The 22,677-nt window shown below is 36.8% G+C and overlaps 1 protein-coding gene across 1 annotated transcript in view; it reads right to left on the bottom strand.

Annotated features, from left to right (window-relative positions):
• LOC123524293 (E3 ubiquitin-protein ligase MIB1-like) overlaps positions 1-22,677 on the bottom strand; it is a 155,038-nt gene that overhangs the window by 130,491 nt on the left and 1,870 nt on the right. Inside the window, exons 2-7 of the mRNA XM_045302371.2 lie at positions 14,389-14,560; positions 10,984-11,128; positions 9,258-9,347; positions 6,306-6,372; positions 5,064-5,197; positions 4,476-4,552 (exon numbers count right to left, since the gene is read on the bottom strand). Of these exons, the coding sequence (XP_045158306.1) occupies positions 4,476-4,552; positions 5,064-5,197; positions 6,306-6,372; positions 9,258-9,347; positions 10,984-11,128; positions 14,389-14,560 (685 nt within the window). The remainder of the gene's footprint in view (positions 1-4,475; positions 4,553-5,063; positions 5,198-6,305; positions 6,373-9,257; positions 9,348-10,983; positions 11,129-14,388; positions 14,561-22,677) is intronic.

Genomic DNA, 22,677 nt, shown 5'->3' with positions numbered 1-22,677 from the left:
GATCATTCAGATCAATTTTCATGAAGATCCATTGAAAAATATGGCCTCTAGAGAGGTCAAAAGATTTTAATAATTTTAGACCTACTGACCTAGTTTTTGACCGCAGTTGACCCAGTTTCAAACTTGACCTAGATATCATCAAGATGAACATTCAGACCAACTTTCATACAGATCCCATGAAAAGTATGGCCTCTAGAGAGGTCACAAGGTTTTTTTATTATTTGACCTACTGACCTAGTTGTTTAAGGTACGTGACCCAGTTTCAAACTTGACCTAGATATTATCAAGGTGAACATTCTGACCAATATTTATCTATTCACAAGTATGGCCTCTAGAGAGGTCACAAGGTTTTTCTATTTTTAGACCTACTGACCTAGTTTTTGACTGCACTTGACCCAGTTTCGAACTTGACCTAGATATCATCAAGATGAACATTCAGACCAATTTTCATACAGATCCCATGAAAAATATGGCCTTTAGAGAGGTCACAAGGTTTTTCTATTATTTGACCTACTGACCTAGTTTTTGATGGCACGTGACCCACTTTCGAAACTGACCTAGATATCATCAAGATGAACACTCAGACCAACTTTCATACAGATCCCATGAAATATATGGCCTCTAGAGAGGTCACAGGGTTTTTCTATTTTTAGACCTACTGACCTAGTTTTTGACCGCACGTGACCCAGTTTCGAACTTGACCTAGATATCATCAAGATGAACATTCAGACCAACTTTCATACAGATCCCATGAAAAATGTGGCCTTTAGAGAGGTCACAAGGTTTTTCTATTATTTGACCTACTGACCTAGTTTTTGACGGCATGTGACTCAGTTTCGAACTTGACCTAGATATCATCAAGATGAACTTTCTGACCAATTTTCATGAAGATCTTGTGAAATATATGGCCTCTAGAGAGGTCACAAGGTTTTTCAATTTTTAGACCTACTGACCTAGTTTTTAAAGGCACGTGACCCAGTTTCGAACTTGACTTAGATATCATCAAGATGAACATTCTGACCAACTTTCATAAAGATCCCATGAAAAATGTGACCTCTAGAGTGGTCACAAGCAAAAGTTTACGGACGGACGCACGCACGCACGGACGACGGACACCGCACGATCACAAAAGCTCACCTTGTCACTTTGTGACAGGTGAGCTAGAAAAAAGTTTAATTTGTCTAAGGGTGAGTCTTCCAAAAACAAATGATGAAGACTGGAACTAGAATTGTGTCCATTGGACAGGGATACCCAAACATACTGCGCCATCCTCTAAATAGTAAAGTTTTTAGTGCAGACCATATTCACATGAATGGTCTTGAACTAAAAGTTTGAAGCAAACATTCAGATAAGGTAGTGCATCCTAGCAACATTGAATTCGTTCCTTCAAAAAGGAGTTGAACACACCATATTTCTTCACTATGGCCTATTCTGTGAAATTAAGAAGGGGCCATAATTCTACAAAACAAGAGGCCCATGATGGTCCTGAATCGCTCACCTGTCCCCATATGACCAAGTTTTGAAATGAGTATGACGTTGTTTTTTCTATTATTTGACATAGTTACCTAGTTTTTGAGCTCATGTGACCCAGTTTTGAACCTGACCTTGATATCATCAAGATGAACATTCAGACCAATTTTCATACAGATCCCATGAAAAATATGGCCTCTAGAGAGGTCACAACATTTTTTTATTATTTGACCTACTGACCTAGTTATTGATGGCATGTGACCCAGTTTCGAACTTGACCTAGATATCATCAAGGTGAACATTCTGACCAATATTCATCAAGATCCATTCAAAAGTATGGCCTCTAGACATAGGGATTTTTCTAGACCTCTAAAAAGGGCAGGGTGCTGCTAAAAAGGGGCAGGGTGCATTTTGCGCGTTGCGTACCTTTGTCTACGAAAATCATAAGGTAGATTTCCTTTGTTTTTGTTGTAATGTCTACATTGTAAGGTACTACAGAAAGATTTGCAATGAATCTGAATGTCTGGAAAAACATTAATACCTGTTTGTCTATATAACATGCTTATCATTTATAAATACAGCAGTTTGTTTTATGTTTGCATAAATTATTTTTGTCTTGATTAGAAATATACCATAAAGATACTATTGAATAATTCTGGTGCAAATCTGTCTTTATACATTCATACTCGTGTATAAATGCACAGTTTTTTTTTACCCCGAACACCCCCACTCAACCCCGAATCGTGGGTGCATATTATACAAAAGTGTAGACAATTTTCCAACTATAAATTTAACAAAATAACTTTGTTTACGATTTTCGCCATTTTGGTAAAGGGAAACTACTCTATGCACTGACTGTCTACGCTAAATTCTGAGACTGCCATTACGTTCTGTAAAAGATCGAGTGGTTTATTTTCTTTTAAACAAAATTAATATCATAGAAATTTAATAGTATATTGATGAAATAAATATAACAAAATCATATACATTCTGATAGGGAGTGATACTAATTAAAGATCGGCTGTTATCTTCAACCGAGATCAAACTGTGAACAACAAAATTGACATGAGGTGCCACGCTAATTGCTGATAATTACTGGCCATTTATCGGCATTTAATAAGCAGCAGACTTTGTTTTAAGATGTTTTTTCTCCTTTTTTAATCTGTTTTGCAGTTCGCTTTAATTGCTGACCTATCTAATTGTTGTTTGTTACGATTCGGTCGGTCGTCATCTGCATACGGATACTGCATACATGCCTTGGGCAAATACACAGCACCTGTATTTAGTCGGTGCGTGTCATGACTTCGTATCGATTGACAATTATCTGGGATGGTATTTTGACAGATGATTGATGGGCAGTTCATTTAGAAATACTTAAATAATGCTCAAAGGGGCGGTGCTAAAAGGGCAAAGGGGCGCTGAAGAAAGGCAAAAGGGCGGCGATTTCGGGCAGAAGGGCGGCGCTAAAAACGGGCAGGGTGCTGCGCCCTGCTATTCCGCTCTAGAAAAATCCCTTAGACAGGTCGCAAGGTTTTTCTATTTTGAGACCTACTGACCTAGTTTTTGACCGCACTTGACCCAGTTTCTAACTTGAACTAGATATCATCAAGATGAACATTCAGACCAACTTTCATAAAGATCCCATGAAAAATATGGCCTCTAGAGAGGTCACAAGGTTTTGCTATTATTTGACCTACTGACCTAGTTTTTGATGGCACTTGACCCATTTTCGAACTTGACCTAGATATCATCAAGATGAACATTCTGACCAATTTTTATGAAGATCCATTCACAAGTATGGCCTCTAGAGAGGTCACAAGGTTATTCTATTTTTAGACCTACTGACCTAGTTTTTGACCGCACGTGACCCAGTTTTCGACCTGACCTAGATATTATCAAGATAAACATTGAGATTAACTTTCATACAGATCCCATGAAAAATATGGCCTCTAGAGAGGTCACAAGGTTTTTCTATTATTTGACCTACTGACCTAGTTTCTGAAGGCACGTGACTCAGTTTCGAATTTGACCTAGATATCATCAAGATGAACACTCTGACCAATTTTCATGAAAATCTTGTGAAAAATATGGCCTCTAGAGAGGTCACAAGGTTTTTCTATTTTAAGACCTACTGACCTACTTTTTAACCGCACGTGACACCATTTCGAACTTGACCTAAATATCATCAAGATGAACATTCAGACCAACTTTCATACAGATCCCATGAAAAATATGGCCTCTAGAGGTCACAAGGTTTTTCTATTATTTGACCTACTGACCTAGTTTTTGAAGGCACGTGACCTAGTTTCGAACTTGACCTAGATATCATCAAGATGACCATTCTGACCAATTTTCATGAAGATCTTATTAAAAATATGGCCTCTAGAGAGGTCACAATGTTTTTCTATTTTTAGACCTACTGACCTAGTTTTTGATGGCACGTGACCCAGTTTCGAACTTGACCTAGATATCATCAAGATGAACATTCTGACCAATTTTCATGAAGATCTTGTAAAAAATATGGCCTCTAGAGAGGTCACAAGGTTTTTCTATTTTTAGACCTACTGACCTAGTTTTTGATGGCACGTGACCCAGTTTCGAACTTGACCTAGATATCATCAAGGTGAACATTCTGACCAATTTTCATAAAGACCCCATGAAAAATGTGACCTCAAGAGTGGTCACAAGCAAAAGTTTACGCACGCACGGACGACGGACGCTGCGTGATCACAAAAGCTCACCTTGTCACTTTGTGACAGGTGAGCTAAAAATAGCCACTGGCATGTGAATGTAATTTGAAGGAATATATTACAAGTGAATGTAATTTGAATGCATAAACATTCAGTAAAATGGAAATCTGCCATATTGTCTTTTGCTGCCATGGAAATCTAATGACTACTTAGCAAGGTTTATATTTCTAGCATTTCTGGACAATGTTCAAGAAATATTTTGTTTCTATTAGAAATGTTAGCAAAAAAAAATCTACACAGTCTTTCCTTCCTTACCTATTTCCACTGGAGTATGAGACAACAATATCATGATCTTCATCTATACCAACCACAGTCCCTGTCTGACCTAAACACTGAAATAGTCAACACGAATATGTTAAACAGCCACCTAATCAACAAAGAAAACTACAAAATTTTGACTTTTTCTGATATTTGGGATTTTATCAAGATGTTATCATCTTTTCTCTGTTGGGTTTAATGGGGTACCAACACAATGGCATGTCAGCTTTTGATGGTGGAGGAAGACACAAGGAGCCTGTCCATGCAGTCTGATCAAGATCTGCACTGTTCGCCATTAAGTCAGTATATTTTCGGTAAGCACCCCTTTTAACAGTTAATGGTACTGTCCAAATTGAAAGATGGTCAAGTTCATTATAGAAATTTAGCAGAGTAAGGGTTAAGGTACCCATCAGAGCATTATTTCAGGTATGGGCAAGATTGGGTAGAACCACCAACCTTCCGTAAGCTAGCTGGATGAACTCTACATCCCTCCTTACAAAGTTTGGAACCCAAATCAATGAGGGACAAGTGATTAAAAAGTGCAGAGAGAAATAATGTTTGAATCTTCAAGCAAAGTAAACTTACCTCAAACATTCCATCAGCCCAGCCGCCGTGTCCATGTTGGAGAGACTGAACAATTTCAAAATCTAAATCTACATTAACCTGGTCCCCAATGGCAAGACCACCCGGACCTGATCTAGATCCTGGACCTTGCTCACCTGTAAGTATTCAATAATATCGACAGATGTAACAGTTTAAACATTTCACAATACAATATTATATACAGCTTCTTTTTCTTTTTTAATGGCCAATCAAATTTAACATGGATAAGTTCAACACTACAGTGCAGTCTCTTTAGAACTAGTTTATACTAATTTATTTTAGGTCGATTGTGAAACAAGTTCTACAAAATCACTCTCAACACCTCATTCCTGATGGAATACATCGCCACGAGGGTATGAGAGAAGGGGCCAGTTTCCGTTTTAATGCCGAGTGCCAAGCAAGGGAGCTTCTGGTACCATTTTTCACGTCTTTGGTATGACACGGCCAAAGTTCAACCCACGACCTCCTGCACTTGAAGTGGACACTCTACCACTAGGCTAACAAGGCGGTTTTATGGAAAAATAAACATATGTTTTGTGTAAAAAGTGTGTTGCTTAGCAGAGATTAGTTTACTGAAAGTTGTATCAAACTTGAAAGTCTCCGCTTGTAAAGGGAACTTTACTTTTTGGAGATGTTACTCACTGATGTTCTACAGTACAATGTACTTATATGCAAGTTTTTCTGGTGATGCACTTACCAATACATCCATCTTAACCAACAAAACTTTAATCAAACCTCAAAGTAGAATTGTATTTACTGAGAGACCAATGTGCAAAGTACACCTTAAGTTGCAAATTATGTCATTTAAGGTAGATCTACATAGATTCATATCTAACAGGGGTCTCATTTCTTGCTATTTTTCAAAAAATGATTAATCCTACTGCATGTAGTTATAAAAATGTGCTGCTGATTTCTATGGAAATTCTCAAACATTCATCAATGTTCTTTCTTGCTAAAACCCAATCTGATAAAGTCTCCCATTTATGATGACATAGAATACAATCAAGCTTTTACTGCACAAAATGACTTGCCAAAAGACACACCCTATTATCAAATATGTCTAGCTACCTTAATGAAATATTTTCATACAATTAGAAGAACATGTAAGTTTGTTTTACTTTTAACTATTAAAATCTTAAATGAGGATTTTACACTTCATGATTTACACTGGTCAAACATACAAAATATTTCCTTTCCAGAGAACAAGAATTAAGAAAATCCAACCTAGACAAGGTAGATGGTCTCTATACACTGTCCCACCTTTGGCATCTGTGACAACCTTGAGGTCTGACTGAAAGAAGGGGAATGAAAACAAGATGTAAAATTAATTACTACAATCAGAATTTCTTCCCTAAGTGGATTGCCCTTGTCTGTAGGAGTTTTCAATCTTTACAACCTTGATTAAACATTTTGAGGCATTATTAAACTGTTTAAAGAGCATTTAAAAAGGAAGCTGATTAACAGTTGACATTTATTCTAACTCATTGATAATCTTGAACATGTGGAACTATTATCATGTATAGTCAAAGGAAACATGTGAAATATAGAAACAAAAACGGTTTATATAACAAGAGGGCCATGATGGCCCTATATATCGCTCACCAGAGTTGATCTGGCCTACTGACCTAGTTTTTGACCCCAAATGACCAAGAAATGAACTTGACCTAAAGATCATCAAGACAAACATTCTGACTAAATTTCATAAAGATTTGGTTACAACTGTGGCCTTCACAGCTTTTCCTTTGATTTGACCCGGTGACCTAGTTTTTGACCCCACATTACCCAGATTCGAACTTGACCTATATATTATCAAAACAAACACTCTGACTAATTCTCATGAGTTTCAAACTTAAATTGTGGTCTCTAGAGTGTTGAAAAGATTTTCCTTTGATATGGCCTAGTGACCTAGTTTTTGACCCCAGATTCAACCTTGACCTAGAAATGATTAAGACAAACATTCTGACCCAGTTTAATAAAGATTGAGTCACAAATATGGCCTCTAAAGCGTTCACAAGCTTTTACTTTGATCTGACCTACTTACCTAGTTTTTGACCCAACATGACCCAGATTCAAACTTGACCTAGAGATCATCAAGACTAACATTCTGATCAAGTTTCATAAAGATTGGGGCACAGATATGGTCTCTAGAGTGTTCACAAGCTATTCCTTTGATCTGATTTACTGACCTAGTTTTTGACCCCACATGACCCAGTTTCGAACTTGACCTAAAGATCATCAAGACTGACATTCTGACGCCGGACAATGACCTGTCACAATAGCTCACCTTGAGCACTTCGTGCTCTGGTGAGCAAAAACAAAGGAAAATATGGAAAAATATGAGTACATGACATTGTAGTAAACAACTTCACCTACATGGTTATTCTTTTTCAAATGGCAGTCAGCTTATATCTACACACCTGTAAGGTGTTAATGTGCATCTGAGCAAGAACAGAATATTCACTCAGGCAGAAAAAATTCTATGAATCAAGTAAGCCAATTGTTCTAATGCAAAATAATCTAATATAATGCTATATAGATTGGGAAAATAAGTTGCAGCATTCCACGTTATAGACAGAGTTCATGAAGTGAATTCTTTGTGAAAAAGAATCCGATAGGGAGGAAAAACAGAGCGTAGCGGAGTGACTGACCAAGGTTTCTTTTTCTCGAAGAATTCTCTTCATGGACTCTATCTGACATAGTGTGAAATCTGTGTCTGACCAATCCGAATTGCAGTCAGTCATGTCGACGCTCTTCAGCGTGTAGAGCTGTTCTTCGAAAATTATTGCTAAATTATTGCTACAGTCACATTGGTCTTCATGAATAAGAAGCCACATTTTTTTAAAAATAACTCGGTCTGATTGGTCAAAAATGTAGGTTGCACACTTTTGCTTGATAATTTTGCTAAACAGAAACTAGAATGTTTCTGTAGGACACAGGGTGCGCCCCCCCCACCACCCCAACTGGTACATTTGTCACAAATAAGGGGAAATCATTCAAATGTTTGCAGTCTTAAAAGGGTATAGCCTAAAAAAAAACTAAGAAATGGATTCATTATTCTATACCATATACTTTTTGAGCTATGAGCATCACAAACAAAAAATCCACTATTTTGGTTATTTCAAGGGCCATAACTCTGTAATAAATGCTAAAATTCTCAAGAAGAATGCCAAGTGTGCAAGGTCACATTATGATAAAGACTCAAGCAAGGTTTAATGAATTTACATTAAATACTTTTTGAGTGAAGCACATAATTAGGTGAAAATGTGCATTTTTTGACTATTTCAGGGGCTATAACTCTGGAAATAGGGGGTAGACCCAGATGAAAAATAGGAGGTGCGCAAGTTCATATCATGATAAAGATTCACACAAGGTTTCATCAATTTATATCTAATACTTCTTGAGCTAGGCGTGTCGCAAGGTGAAAATGTGCATTTCTGACTATTTCAGGGGCCATAACTCTAGAAATAGGGGGCAGACCCAGATGAAAAATAGGAGGTGCGCAAGTTCATATCATGATAAAGATTCACACAAGGTTTCATCAATTTATATCTAATACTTCTTGAGCTAGGCGTGTCGCAAGGTGAAAATGTGCATTTCTGACTATTTCATGGGCCATAACTCTAGAAATAGGGGGCAGACCCAGATGAAAGATAGGAGGTGCGCAAGTTCATATCATGATTAAGACTCATGCAAAGTTTCATGAATCTATATCAAATACTTTTTGAGCTAGGCGTGTCACAAGGTGAAAATTCGCATTTTTGACTATTTCAGGGGCAATATCTCTAAAAATAGGGGGCAGAGCCAGACGAAAAATAGGAGGTGCGCAAGTTCATACCATGATAAAGATTCATGCAAGGTTTCATCAATTTATATCAAACACTTTTTGAGCTAGGCGTGTCACAATGTGAAAATGTGCATTTCTGACTATTTCAGGGGCCATAACTCTAGAAATAGGGGGCGGACCCAGATGAAAGACTCATGCAAGGTTTCATTAATTTATATCAAATACTTTTTGAGCTAGGCATGTCACGAATTTCGGACAGACACACGGACGGACAAGAGCAAATCTATACGCCCCCACCACTCATGGGGGAGGCACAAAAATGTATAAATTTAAAAGCAGCTCTTCTAACTCACTGATTGTTACAATTATTTGTTTTTGCTTGCTCTACCTACCATTCCTTCGAAGCCAACCCTGTAGAGATTCTTTGCTACATTGTCCCATAGAACGTACGCTGCACTCCTTGGGCTCGCAGCACTCCAGTCCTACAAGGTAAAGATAGTTTATATGCAAACCTTTTCACAATAACAATCAAAATCTCATGTAGATCTAGGATTTTAATCACAATGACATTATCAAGCACATTAAAAAGGTCCTGCCACCAAATTAATGTCAGAAAATCATAATTTTAAAAATCTCAGTAGGTAAAGTATCCCAAATCATTCATACTGTCAAATTATTAGAAGTCTTAGTGTTCTAACTTTGACAGATTTTAAGGTTACTGGTATGTCAATCCAGAAGCATAACTGAAAGTTCCATTCATTTAATTTGATGAATACAAGAGCGCTGCCAAGCGGGGCAATATACGCCCGAAGGGTTACATCACAGGATGGGAGCAAAATTTAAAGAACTTGACTGTTGAAGCCCAAAGGACAGGAACAAATTCCCAAAAAAATTCCAAGTCCACAAAAAAATCCTTTGTATGTCAAAATACACCTAAAAATTGGAGGTACCATCCATGTTGTGTCACAGAAATGTGGTCTCAGTTTTTCCCTACGGCCAATAATAAAAAATTTCAAAATAAGCTACTTATAGTAACATAAAAGGGAAGTAATTCAAAAAAGATTATTGTTAGTGAACAAAAAAAGGTTCTACCAAATAAAAACAAGAGCACTGCAATGCAGAGCAATATACACAAAGCAAAATCATATATGACCTTTGACCCTTAAGTGTGACTTTGACCTTGAAGTGAGTCATCTGAAACATGCTCTCTGCATGTCGTTTTGGTGTAGTCATTTGTATCAAGTTTCTTTGAAATCCTTCACGGAGTTCAAGAGTTACAGAGCGGACACGAAACAAACTGATATGACCTTTGACCCCCGTGTGACCTTGACCTTGAAGGGAGACATCCAAAACATGCGCTCTGCACATCGTCTCGGTGTGGTGAACATTTGTGTCAAGTTCTTTTGAAATCCTTTAAGGGGTTCAAGAGTTACAGAGCGGACACGAAATTGCTAACGAACGGACAGTCAGACAGACAGACGGACACCGGGGTATAACATAATACGTCCCTTTGGGCGTATAAAGCGAGACATCCAAAACATGCGCTCAAAACAAATTGCCTTGTACTCTCAATGGTATTGATTACAAAATATGTAGATCTATTGTTTTTTGGCTGCAATATGTAAAGGAAAAAGTTTTTGGTGGCGGATGGAGAATGGGACTCAATTTTTTTGTCCAAACACAAACATCAATTACACTTTACAGCCCTTTCTACACAGTAACTTTATATTTTAGCCAAATTTGATATATCTGATGCTTTTCTAGATGGAAATAAATGAGCCGCACCATGAGAAAACCAACAAAGTGGGTTTGCGACCAGTATGGATCCAGACCAGCCTGCGCATCCGCGCAGTCTGGTCAGGATCCATGCTGTTCGCTTTTAAAGCCTATTGGAATTGGAGAAACTGTTAGCGAACAGCATGGATCCTGGTCAGACTGTGTGGATGCGCAGGCTGGTCTGGATCCATGCTGGCCGCAAACCCACTATGTTGGTTTTCCCATGGCACGGCTCAAATGTCTACTGATAAAATATTTTAGTGAAAGTTGAGCATAAGCATAGTACATCTTTAAATAGACGAGAAAATGTCACAAATAATGGGAATAGAATGACAAGTTTACCTGTATTTCTGTAACTTTGCCCCTCCTCCCATTGCCACCATCTTGGTCCTCCCACTGCCAGTCAACACCTCGTATAACTCTTGCACCAGGAAATATGCCACGCACTGTGATCTTTTTACTTTTACGCCGAGTTTCCACACATATTCTATTGAACAGAAAATCATATATTTTGATGTAAGTTTGAATGAACCTTTTATATCTTCAACAAGAGGACCATGATGGTCCTGAATCGCTCACCTCTTCCCACATGACCCAGTTTTGAGTATGACGTCGTTTTTTCTATTATTTGACCTACTGACCTAGTTTTTGAGCTCATGTGACCCAGTTTTAAACCTGACCTAGATATTATCAAGATAAAAATTCTGACCAATTTTCATGAAAATCCATTGAAAAATATGGTCTCTAGAGAGGTCAAAAGGTTTTTCTATTATTAGATCTATTGACCTAGTTTTCGAAGGTACGTGACCCTATTTTGAACTTTATCTAGATATCATCAAGGTGAACATTCTCACTAATTTTCATGAAGATCTCATGAAAAATATAGCCTCTAGAGAGGTCACAAGGTTTTTCTATTTTTATACCTGCTGGCCTAGTTTTTGACCGCACGTGACCCAGTTTCGAAACTGACCTAGATATCATCAAGGTGAACATTCAGATCAATTTTCACGAAGATCCATTGAAAAATATGGCCTCTAGAGAGGTCAAAAGATTTTAATAATTTTAGACCTACTGACCTAGTTTTTGACCGCAGTTGACCCAGTTTCGAACTTGACCTAGATATCATCAAGACGAACATTCAGACCAACTTTCATGCAGATCCCATGAAAAGTATGGCCTCAAGAGAGGTCACAAGGTTTTTTTATTATTTGACCTACTGACCTAGTTTTTTTACGGCACGTGACCCAGTTTCGAGCTTGACCTAGATATTATCAAGGTGAACATTCTGACCAATTTTTATGGAGATCCATTCACAAGTATGGCCTCTAGAGAGGTCACAAGGTTTTTCTATTTTTAGACCTACTGACCTAGTTTTTGATGGCACATGACCCTGTTTCAAATTTCACCTAGATATCATCAAGATGAACATTCAGACCAATTTTCATACAGATCCCATGAAAAATATGGCCTTTAGAGAGGTCACAAGATTTTTCTATTATTTGACCTACTGACCTAGTTTTCGAAGGCACGTGACCCACTTTCGAACTTGACCTAGATATCATCAAGATGAACATTCAGACCAACTTTCATACAGATCCCATGAAAAATATGGCCTCTAGAGAGGTCACAAGGTTTTTCTATTATTTGACCTTCTGACCTAGTTTTTGAAGGCATGTGACCCATTTTCGAAACTGACCTAGATATCATCAAGGTGAACATTCTGACCAATTTTCATGAAGATCTCATGAAATATATGGCCTCTAGAGAGGTCACAAGGTTTTTCTATTTTAAGACCTACTGACCTAGTTTTTGACCGCATGTGACCCAGTTTCGAACTTGACCTAGATATCATCAAGATGAAAGTTCAGACCAACTTTCATACAGATCCCATGAAAAATATGGCCTTTAGAGAGGTCACAAAGTTTTTCTATTTTTAGACCTACTGACCTAGTTTTTGATGGCATGTGACCCACTTTCGAACTTGACCTAGATATCATCAAGGTGAACGTTCTGACCAATTTTCATGAAGATCTTATGAAATATATGGCCTCAAGAGCGGTCACAAGGTTTTTCTATTTTTAGACCTACTGACCTAGTTTTTGATGGCACGTGACCCAGTTTCGAATTTGACCTAGATATCATCAAGGTGAACATTCTGACAATTTTCATGAAGATCTTGTGAAATATATGGCCTCTAGAGAGGTCACAAGGTTTTTCTATTTTTAGACCTACTGACCTAGTTTTTGACGGCATGTAACCCAGTTTCGAACTTGACCTAGATATCATCAAGGTGAACATTCTGACCAATTTTCATGAAGATCTTGTGAAATATATGGCCTCTAGAGAGGTCACAAGGTTTTTCTATTTTTAGACCTACTGACCTAGTTTTTTAGGGCACGTGACCCAGTTTCGAATTTGACCTAGATATCATCAAGGTGAACATTCTGACCAATTTTCATGAAGATCTTGTGAAATATATGGCCTCTAGAGAGGTCACAAGGTTTTTCTATTTTTAGACCTCCTGACCTAGTTTTTGAGGGCACGTAACCCAGTTTCAAACTTGACCTAGATATCATCAAGGTGAACATTCTGACCAATTTTCATGAAGATCTTGTGAAATATATGGCCTCTAGAGAGGTCACAAGGTTTTTCTATTTTTAGACCTCCTGTCCTAGTTTTTTAAGGCACGTGACCCAGTTTCGAACTTGACCTAGATATCATCAAGATGAACATTCTGACCAACTTTCATAAAGATCCCATGAAAAATGTGACCTCTAGAGTGGTCACAAGCAAAAGTTTACGGACGGATGCACGGACGGACGATGGACACCGCGCGATCACAAAAGCTCACCTTGTCACTTTGTGACAGGTGAGCTAAAAACACCATGTTTGATATTGAAGGAAAAGAACAAACATAATTATTCATATTTCAAGTTCAATTTGTAAATGTAAGGAATAAACAGCAGCAGACTTACAAATTGAACTTTTATATATTTTATACCTGCACAAGGATTTTACTGACTTTTTTTAAATATATATATATATGTTATAGTCCCTACTAAATAAATAATGAACCATGGCTTTACTCACTCGTGCCTTATACAGTAAACAGAAAGTATGCAGTTGCTTTCAAAACATTTTGCTCAACTTCAGCACTTGGTTTTCAATGGATAATTTTGTTTTGGATTTGGCAATGGTTTTCAGTAGTACTAAACTTATGTAATGACAGAAAGTTCACATTTATAACCAGTGTTCCAGGATTCTGTTCTCCTCAAGTAACTGGCAACTTCTCCACATGAATCAGAGGTGGAGGATAAATGATATATATCAGAATCAGATACAATGTCTTTTTTTCAAATCATCACAGAGAAGATAGGCCTTGCCTATGAAATGAACTCAAAACTTCCTTAAATTTGTTCTCTCCCTATTGACCTATGCAGATGGACCCTAGCATCTTAAAGAAGTACAGGAGCACCTTTCTTCCAACACAAAAACAGTAATTCTGATATGACAAATGATGATAATCTAAGACCTTGACCTGGGATAAAACTAAATGAGCCGCGCCATGAGAAAACCAACACAGTGCATTTGTGACCAGACTGTTCGCTAACGGTTTCTCTAACTGCAACAGGCTTTGAAAGCGAACAGCATAGATCCTGACCAGACTGCGCGGATGCGCAGGCTGGTCTGGATCCACACTGGTCACAAATGCACTATGTTGGTTTTCTCATGGCGTGGCACAAATACCTTTCATTTCCAGGGGTTATAATCCTGTAAAAGCGATGTCGGAGATTGTGCTTGTCTGCATGGTAGCAGACAGAACACAGATCATAGTTGGTGCATTCAGCACACTTCCAGCGTATTCCAAAGATTGGCTGCTGTCTGCATGTATCGCACATTGTTCCATCATGTTTAATGCCTGTAAAACAATACAAAGAAATGTTGGGAATCAGTGAAGTTTCCATGTTGATTAACTGTTAATGATAAAGCAGTACAAAAGTACTCTCATCATCAATAAATTATAAATAATATTTAACATGTTGTCAAAACTGCCAACTTTCTGGACTTTGTACAATTCAATACCTGTAAAACTACCGTGTTTTGAAAGGTTTTAACATACGGCGTAAAAAAATGTTTGTTTCCGCACTTTCCGGTACTCCGACCTACCCTAAATTTTTGGCCCAACCCAATATGTTTTTATGGCCTTGGAGAATATTTTTTTCAACTTTTTAACAAAAAGTTGCAAAACTGCACTTTATATGTTTTAAACATGATCAGTGATGTTAGAAATCAACTTACTGATGTTCTAAAGGCATAACCCCCTTATATGTATTCATTTTTTGACACAAAAATAATTTCCGAAAAGTCTCACTTAAAAAAATTCCGACCTACCTACCCTAATTTTTTTAGCATCTTACCGGAAACAAAGAATTTTTTTTAGGTCTAACGGGATGGTAACACCAATGACCACTTACCGTTATTTTTAAAATTTCCATTTTATCATAAAATTATTCTATATGCACATCAATAAGAGGGACAGATGGAAGAATGCAGCCCATTTCTCTGTTCCCCATTTTTTCTTCGAAAACGACGAGGGACAAAAAAGGTGGCAGGTCTGGATAACATTATATTCTGCAAATTTTGTGGCATTCAACATGTTGCAGACTTCCCTTGGATTAAGACATTCTCTCAAGCTTAACACTATCTGTTGTAAAAAGGCAAAAATATATTTTGTTTAAAATTAGCACTTAATATTGATTAACCTTGAAATCTTCATTAAATCCATCAGTGATCATGTCATGAATCATTTGTTTATGATGTGGATGTCAAAATTTACCAGTGCCTCACAGTTTTTAACTATATAACAAAAGTACTCTTATTAACACAACACCAAATTTTACATAGATGATCGTAACCAAGGCCTGTGTTTCATGGTCAAGGCTATCTGCACAACGGTCATGCCGACAATATTCTTTATCTGCACGACCCTTGTGCTGATTATTTTCGTTATTTGCACATCGGTCGTGCCGATTATATTTGTTCTTCGCTACACAATCCTGTCTGGAATGTCATGCCCATTATTTCTGTTATCCCTGTTGACAGAAAAACGACATTAAGGTATAACAATTAAATAATTAAGGCATACAAGTATAAGTTTTCTTTGTATTATTTTGATTTATTTGTTCTACAGTTGATCAGTTCATTAATAAACTAACTGAATAATTAAGGTAATAAAAAAAACCTGAATAAAATGATGTAATTTGTTGCAGTGTTGATATAATATATTACATGTAATTTAGTACCTTAAATGATGAACATGCTGCTAATAGTCTTTTAACTACGATATACCTTACGCCATTAAAAGAAACGCAACCGAAACACCTGTCGTGTGGGCTAGGATGTATACTTATCAGCATGACCGTCGTGCAAACAATAAAGATAACTGCCACAACCATTGTGCCGACAGACACTTCTGTGTTTCATATTATGTATATAATCGTAAGTTTTTCAACACAATAAGTAAAGGCTATGTGATCGCACTCTGTTTAGGGCTGTGCATTGTCTTAATGTTAAGTTTTCATCCATTGTTTGTTTTTAGCTAAATTGCTAACCTTATTCAGAAAAGGGTTTCATACGCCTGTTAATCTTTACAGTTTATTTTACAATCAATTAATTGGCATAGAATGGTGTTCCTCAGGTATCTCTAACTTTCAAGAGAAAATGTAAACTTTTTACCGTGTGAACGCTGGTACAACAAAAAGGTACCCAACAAAAATCACCAGCACAATAGTCTTTTAACTACGATATACCTTACGCCATTAAAAGAAACGCAACCGAAACACCTGTCGTGTGGGCTAGGATGTATACTTATCAGCATGACCGTCGTGCAAACAATAAAGATAACTGCCACAACCATTGTGCCGACAGACACTTCTGTGTTTCATATTATGTATATAATCGTAAGTTTTTCAACACAATAAGTAAAGGCTATGTGATCGCACTCTGTTTAGGGCTGTGCATTGTCTTAATGTTAAGTTTTCATCCATTGTTTGTTTGTTTTTAGCTAAATTGCTAACCTTATTCAGAAAAGGGTTTCATACGCCTGTTAATCTTTACAGTTTATTTTACAATCAATTAATTGGCATAGAATGGTGTTCCTCAGGTATCTCTAACTTTCAAGAGAAAATGTAAACTTTTTACCGTGTGAACGCTGGTACAACAAAAAGGTACCCAACAAAAATCACCAGCACAAAGCGACTGTAAATAAAATTTACCTTTTTACTTTTACCCTTATATAGCCCTTTACTCCATAGATACGCTTTTTACCACCTCTATCCATTCCCTGATAGATACCCTTTTTACCACCTCTATCCATTCCCTGATAGATACTCTTTTTACCACCTCTATCCATTCCCTGATAGATACCCTTTTTACCACCTCTATCCATTCCCTGATAGATACCCTTTTTACCACCTCTATCCATTCCCTGATAGATACCCTTTTTACCACCTCTATCCATTCCCTGATAGATACCCTTTTTACCACCTCTATCCATTCCCTAATAGATACCCTTTTTACCACCTCTATCCATTCCCTGATAGATACCCTTTTTACCACCTCTATCCATTCCCTGATAGATACTCTTTTTACCACCTCTATCCATTCCCTGATAGATACTCTTTTTGACGCCTTCAAGTTTAAAAGCATATTATGAATAAAGTACAACATCAAGGAATCCCATAAAAGCATTTTTATAAAGTTTAAACCATGTACAAATGATATCTGTCAAAAAATATATGGTTTATATTTGATTTTTAATGGTAATTTAAACCTGAAATGAGTTAGTGTATTTATGGAAAATTACTCTGAGGAAAGTTTCATCTTGAGCTAAAATTAGCCTGATCAAGGCTAATTATACCCCCAAGTTTATCTTTACAAATTATGAATTTGTGTAGTACTTATTTGTACAAATTGTGAATTTGTGCAAGCTAAAAATAGTACTGTAGATTTTTTTTAGGTTTCTGCATTTCCCAGGTGATTTAGAAAGCGGAACTTTTTTTTTCAATGGATTTATATAAACAAGAGGACCATGATGGTCCTGAATCGCTCACCTATCCCCACATGACCCAGTGTTGAACCGAGTATGACGTCGTTATTTCTATTATTTGACAAAGTGACCTAGTTTTTGAGCATATGTGACCTAGATATCATCAAGATAAAAAATTCTGACCAATTTTCATGAAGATCCATTGAAAAAATAAATTGACCTCTAGAGAGGTCACAAGGTTTTTCTATTATTTGACCTAATGACCTAGTTTTTCAAGGCACGTGACCCACTTTTAAACTTGACCTAGATATCATCAATGTGAACATTCTCACTAATTTTCATGAAGATCTCGTGAAAAATATGGCCTCTAGAGAGGTCACAAGGTTTTTCTATTTTTCGACCTACTGACCTAGTTTTTGACCACACATGTCCCAGTTATGAACTTGACCTAGATATCATCAAGCTGAACATTCGCACCAACTTTCATGAAGATCCAGTGAGAAATATGGCCTCTAGAGACATCACAAGAATTTTCTATTTTCAGACCTACTGACCTAGTTTTTGGCCGCACGTGACCCAGTTTTGAATTTGACCTAGATATCATCAAGATGAACATTCTGACCAATCTTCATCAAGATCTCTTGAAAAATATGGCCTCTAGAGAGGTCACAAGGTTTTTCTATTTTTAGATCTACTGACCTTGTTATTGACCGCACGTGACCAAGTTTCGACCCTGACCTAGGTATCATCAAGGTGAACATTCTGACCAATTTTCATAAAGATCATATGAAAAATATGGCCTCTAGAGAGGTCACAAAGTTTTTCTATTTTCAGACCTACTGACCTAGTTTTTGACCGCACGTGACCCAGTTTCAAACTAGACCTAGATATCATCAAGGTGAACATTCTGACCAATTTTAATGAAGATCCATTGAGAAATATGGCCTCTAGAGAGGTCACAAGGTTTTTCTATTTTTAGACCTACTGACCTAGTTTTTGACCCCACGTGACCCAGTTTCGAAATTGACCTAGATATCATCAAGGTGAACATTCTGACCAATTTTCATGAAGATCTCATGAAAAATATGGCCTCTAGAGAGGTCACAATGTTTTTCTATTTTTAGATCTACTGACCTAGTTTTTGACCCACGTGACCCAGTTTCAAACTTGACCTAGATATCATCAAGGTGAACATTCTGACCAATTTTCATGAAGATCCATTGAGAAATATGGCCTCTAGAGAGGTCACAAGGTTTTTCTATTTTTAGACCTACTGACCTAGTTTTTGACCCCACGTGACCAAGTTTCGAACTTGACCTAGATATCATCAAGTTGAACATTCTGACCAATTTTCATCAAGATCTTATGAAAAATATGGCCCCTAGAGAGGTCACAAGGTTTTTCTATTTTTAGATCTACTGACCTAGTTTTTGACCCCACGTGATCCAGTTTCGAACTTGACCTAGATATCATCAAGGTGAACGTTCTGACCAATTTTCATGAAGATCCATTAAGAAATATGGCCTCTAGAGAGGTCACAAGGTTTTTCTATTTTTAGACCTACTGACCTAGTTTTTGACCCCACGTGATCCAGTTTCGAACTTGACCTAGATATCATCAAGGTGAACATTCTGACAAATTTTCATGAAGATCTCTTGAAAAATATGGCCTCTAGAGAGGTCACAAGGTTTTTCTATTTTTAGATCTACTGACCTAGTTTTTGATCGCACGTGACCGAGTTTCGAACTTGACCTAGATATCATCAAGATGAACATTCTGACCAACTTTCATAAAGATCCCGTGAAAAATGTGACCTCTAGAGTGGTCACAAGCAAAAGTTTACGCACGCACGCACGCACGCACGCACGCACTGACGACGGACGCCACGCGATCACAAAAGCTCACCTTGTCACTTTGTGACAGGTGAGCTAAAAATATACACTTTATGATGGATTAAAAAAGTAACTGCTGCAAATACATATAGGTCTGATTTACCCTGAAGACAAATTAACAGCTAATTACCTGCTGCACTAAGGAATTTTATGAAATATGTCTGTATATTACCTATCAGTGTGGGGTATGGTTGATTGGGGTGATCTTTGGATAATTGGCGTGTGCTATGGATAACTGTAGGCAACTTTGATGTTAATCCAATTAAGAAATTTTACTGATAAGTGTTTTTATAAGCTGATAAAATTGCTTTTGATCAATTATTCTTATAGAAACATTATGTAACTAATATACCAGGGAAAAAATGCAGAAATAAATAAGTACCATCAATAGAAAAGTAGCTAAAATTGTTATAGAAAAGTAAACTAACAGGTTTAAAGCTTTGTATGTCAAGAAATATTTATCACACTTTTATGTAAAATGTACCATTAGAAAGAAAATTTAATTGTGAAAAAAATTTATGTTGGTTACTAAGTGTTTAAAACAATATTAAATATAGTAATATTGAATTGAATAACACAGGTATAAATTCTGCATTTTTTCCCCAATATCCTGTATGGAGATAGTGTACTGATTATCAGTAAAGCTGTATGGATATGATAAGCCTAATTAGGCTAAATGTATATGGAGTAAAGGGATAGAAGAAAGGCAGTGGCTACGTAGCCGGTTCCGGCTACCTAGACTAAAGGTCTAGGTAGCTGGCTCTATCTGTATATAAATATCGTACATGAACAGTGTAAGTCAAGGTAGGGTAGCAGGCTTTGATAAACTGTATTACAAAGGATTATATTAGTTAAATTAATAACATTTCTTGTGATTCATTATTTACTATTTGTGATTTACCTGTTTATTTCGCCGTATTTACGCACTCATATCATATCGACCGATATTTTATCATGTTATCAACAAATAATCATCGGCGTTGTTATAAATTGAAATTAATATAAAGTTTTTAATGATTTTTTGTAGTTTGTTAAATATTCAAAAACATATTTGATAGAAGATGCCAGTTGTACGTTGGCGATCCTTTAGAATTATGTCTTTTGATATGTAATTATCTTTCACATTTAGTATACGCTGCCTTAGAATAAAGGGGTCATTTGTTCAAACAAACATTTAGAACCAGTCAAGATCAATCAGTTATTGATTAATATAAACAAATTGTTGGAGAAATTATGTAGTAAGTACTATTATCATTTAAAAAGGCAAAAGAAAGGATCAAACGCCGGTATGATCAGTACGTAGAGCCGCATAATGTATTAATGTACGTTGATGCTCATTTTTTGCCCTTTTGTTTTTTTAACTGTTTGTTTTGTTTTAAGAATAAATCACGGTATCTCAAATATGTATCGAGAACTTTTTAACATAACAAAATCGACTGATATGGTATAAGTGCGTAAATACGGCGAAATTTACAGGTTATACACAGTGTACGAAATTCAGATTTGAATCCAATAGCCCGTTCGGGCTACCAGATTAAAAATTTTCCAAGCCCGACACCAATTTCACTAGCCCGAACTTTAACACCTTAAAATACATAATTTTTGCACCATATAACATTTTGTTTCACAGACATCTCTATGCATGTTTGAAGTAATAAAAAAGACATACAGTACATGTTTGCCATGTTTTTAAAAAATTTAACTCGAAATACTCCAGTCCAGATCAGCATCGTCAGAGTCCAAAAGCATCGGACATGACACTCCTTGCCAAAACGAAATCTAAACTGTTATGCCCGATTTTTTAGGATACGCACTCGCCAATTACTACAACTCAGACTGTTGACAATTTGTAAGATGTGATATCGAGTGCTGAATACACATTACACACACGCTGATAGCATAATTTAAGCTCCACCTACTGCAGGTACTTGTGAGATTTTCGCGAGAAGTGTGAAAGCTAATCAAATTATCCGTTACGCTAGAGGTGATTGTATTCAGCCAATTAGAGCTGTGGTTACGTCTTTGACACTGTTTGATTGTCAACACTTAAGAGTGCAAAAACCAATAATTCCATAAGCGTTTCTCAGTCTGGAAAATCACGATGCAGTACTCGTTTAATTAGCATGTTTTTTTTTAAACAAATGAGGAAAATTCGGTAGCCCAGTCGGGCTTGTACCTGTGGAAAATCGGTAGCCCGAGCTGAAATTTGGTAGCCACGGGCTGTCGGACTACCGTGAATTTCGAACACTGTATACACAAATAATAAATCACAAGAAATGTACTTTATTTAAGTAATATAGCCCTGTTGCCGGTAATATGGCGCACCTAAGAATTAACTCTATTACACAAAATACGCAAACAGTAATTAGAATACATCTCTTACAACAAAGAAAATCCTTTACTTCATATGTCTGCACATTTGCAAAGAAAAATACATTCAAACTTACTTGTAAAAACGACTGGGAACACATCACCCTCTGATCTGCATCTATGTTTACTTTGCCGGTAATATGGAACATATGACATCACTGTGTTAAGTAACAAGCTGATTCTGCTATTGACGCGTCTACCGGTATTTTAAGTTTCCACATGCAATATAGGGACCCCGTTATGCAGCGATGAGTCAATTGAATTAACATTTATACATAATATATATATATTGTGTATATGTAAAAATTAGATCTAACTTTTGGAATAGAAAACAGTCAAAATTATAATTACTGCCCCACTATATGTCTAGGCCTATTGCTTTTATACGCTGTTCAAAAACAACCGATGCGAGTATCGATAGAAGTTTAACATATATGACGTAAAAACATTTCGTCATTTGTTGTGTACATGCATAAACATGGCCGATATTGGAGAAAGGTTCTGGATTTCTGCAGTTTAATAAACTTTAAATGACCAATAGTGCAACAAATACTTACCAAGGAATATTTTTTATAGTTAATATCTTTTCCAAAATTGTTATACACGTTGTGCAAGAGGTTAGTTGATTTTTTTTATGTCACAGGGCTCGCGCTGGCATTCGCCAATTGAGCCATTGGCTCAAGAAAACGAAAATTGGCTCAAGAAAATTCCAATTGGCGAAAATCG

Source organism: Mercenaria mercenaria, chromosome 3, assembly GCF_021730395.1.
Source record: "Mercenaria mercenaria strain notata chromosome 3, MADL_Memer_1, whole genome shotgun sequence".
Classification (NCBI taxonomy): domain Eukaryota; kingdom Metazoa; phylum Mollusca; class Bivalvia; order Venerida; family Veneridae; genus Mercenaria; species Mercenaria mercenaria.
The sequence above is the reverse complement of the archived record's forward strand: the minus strand, read 5'-3'. Positions and strand labels throughout refer to the sequence as shown.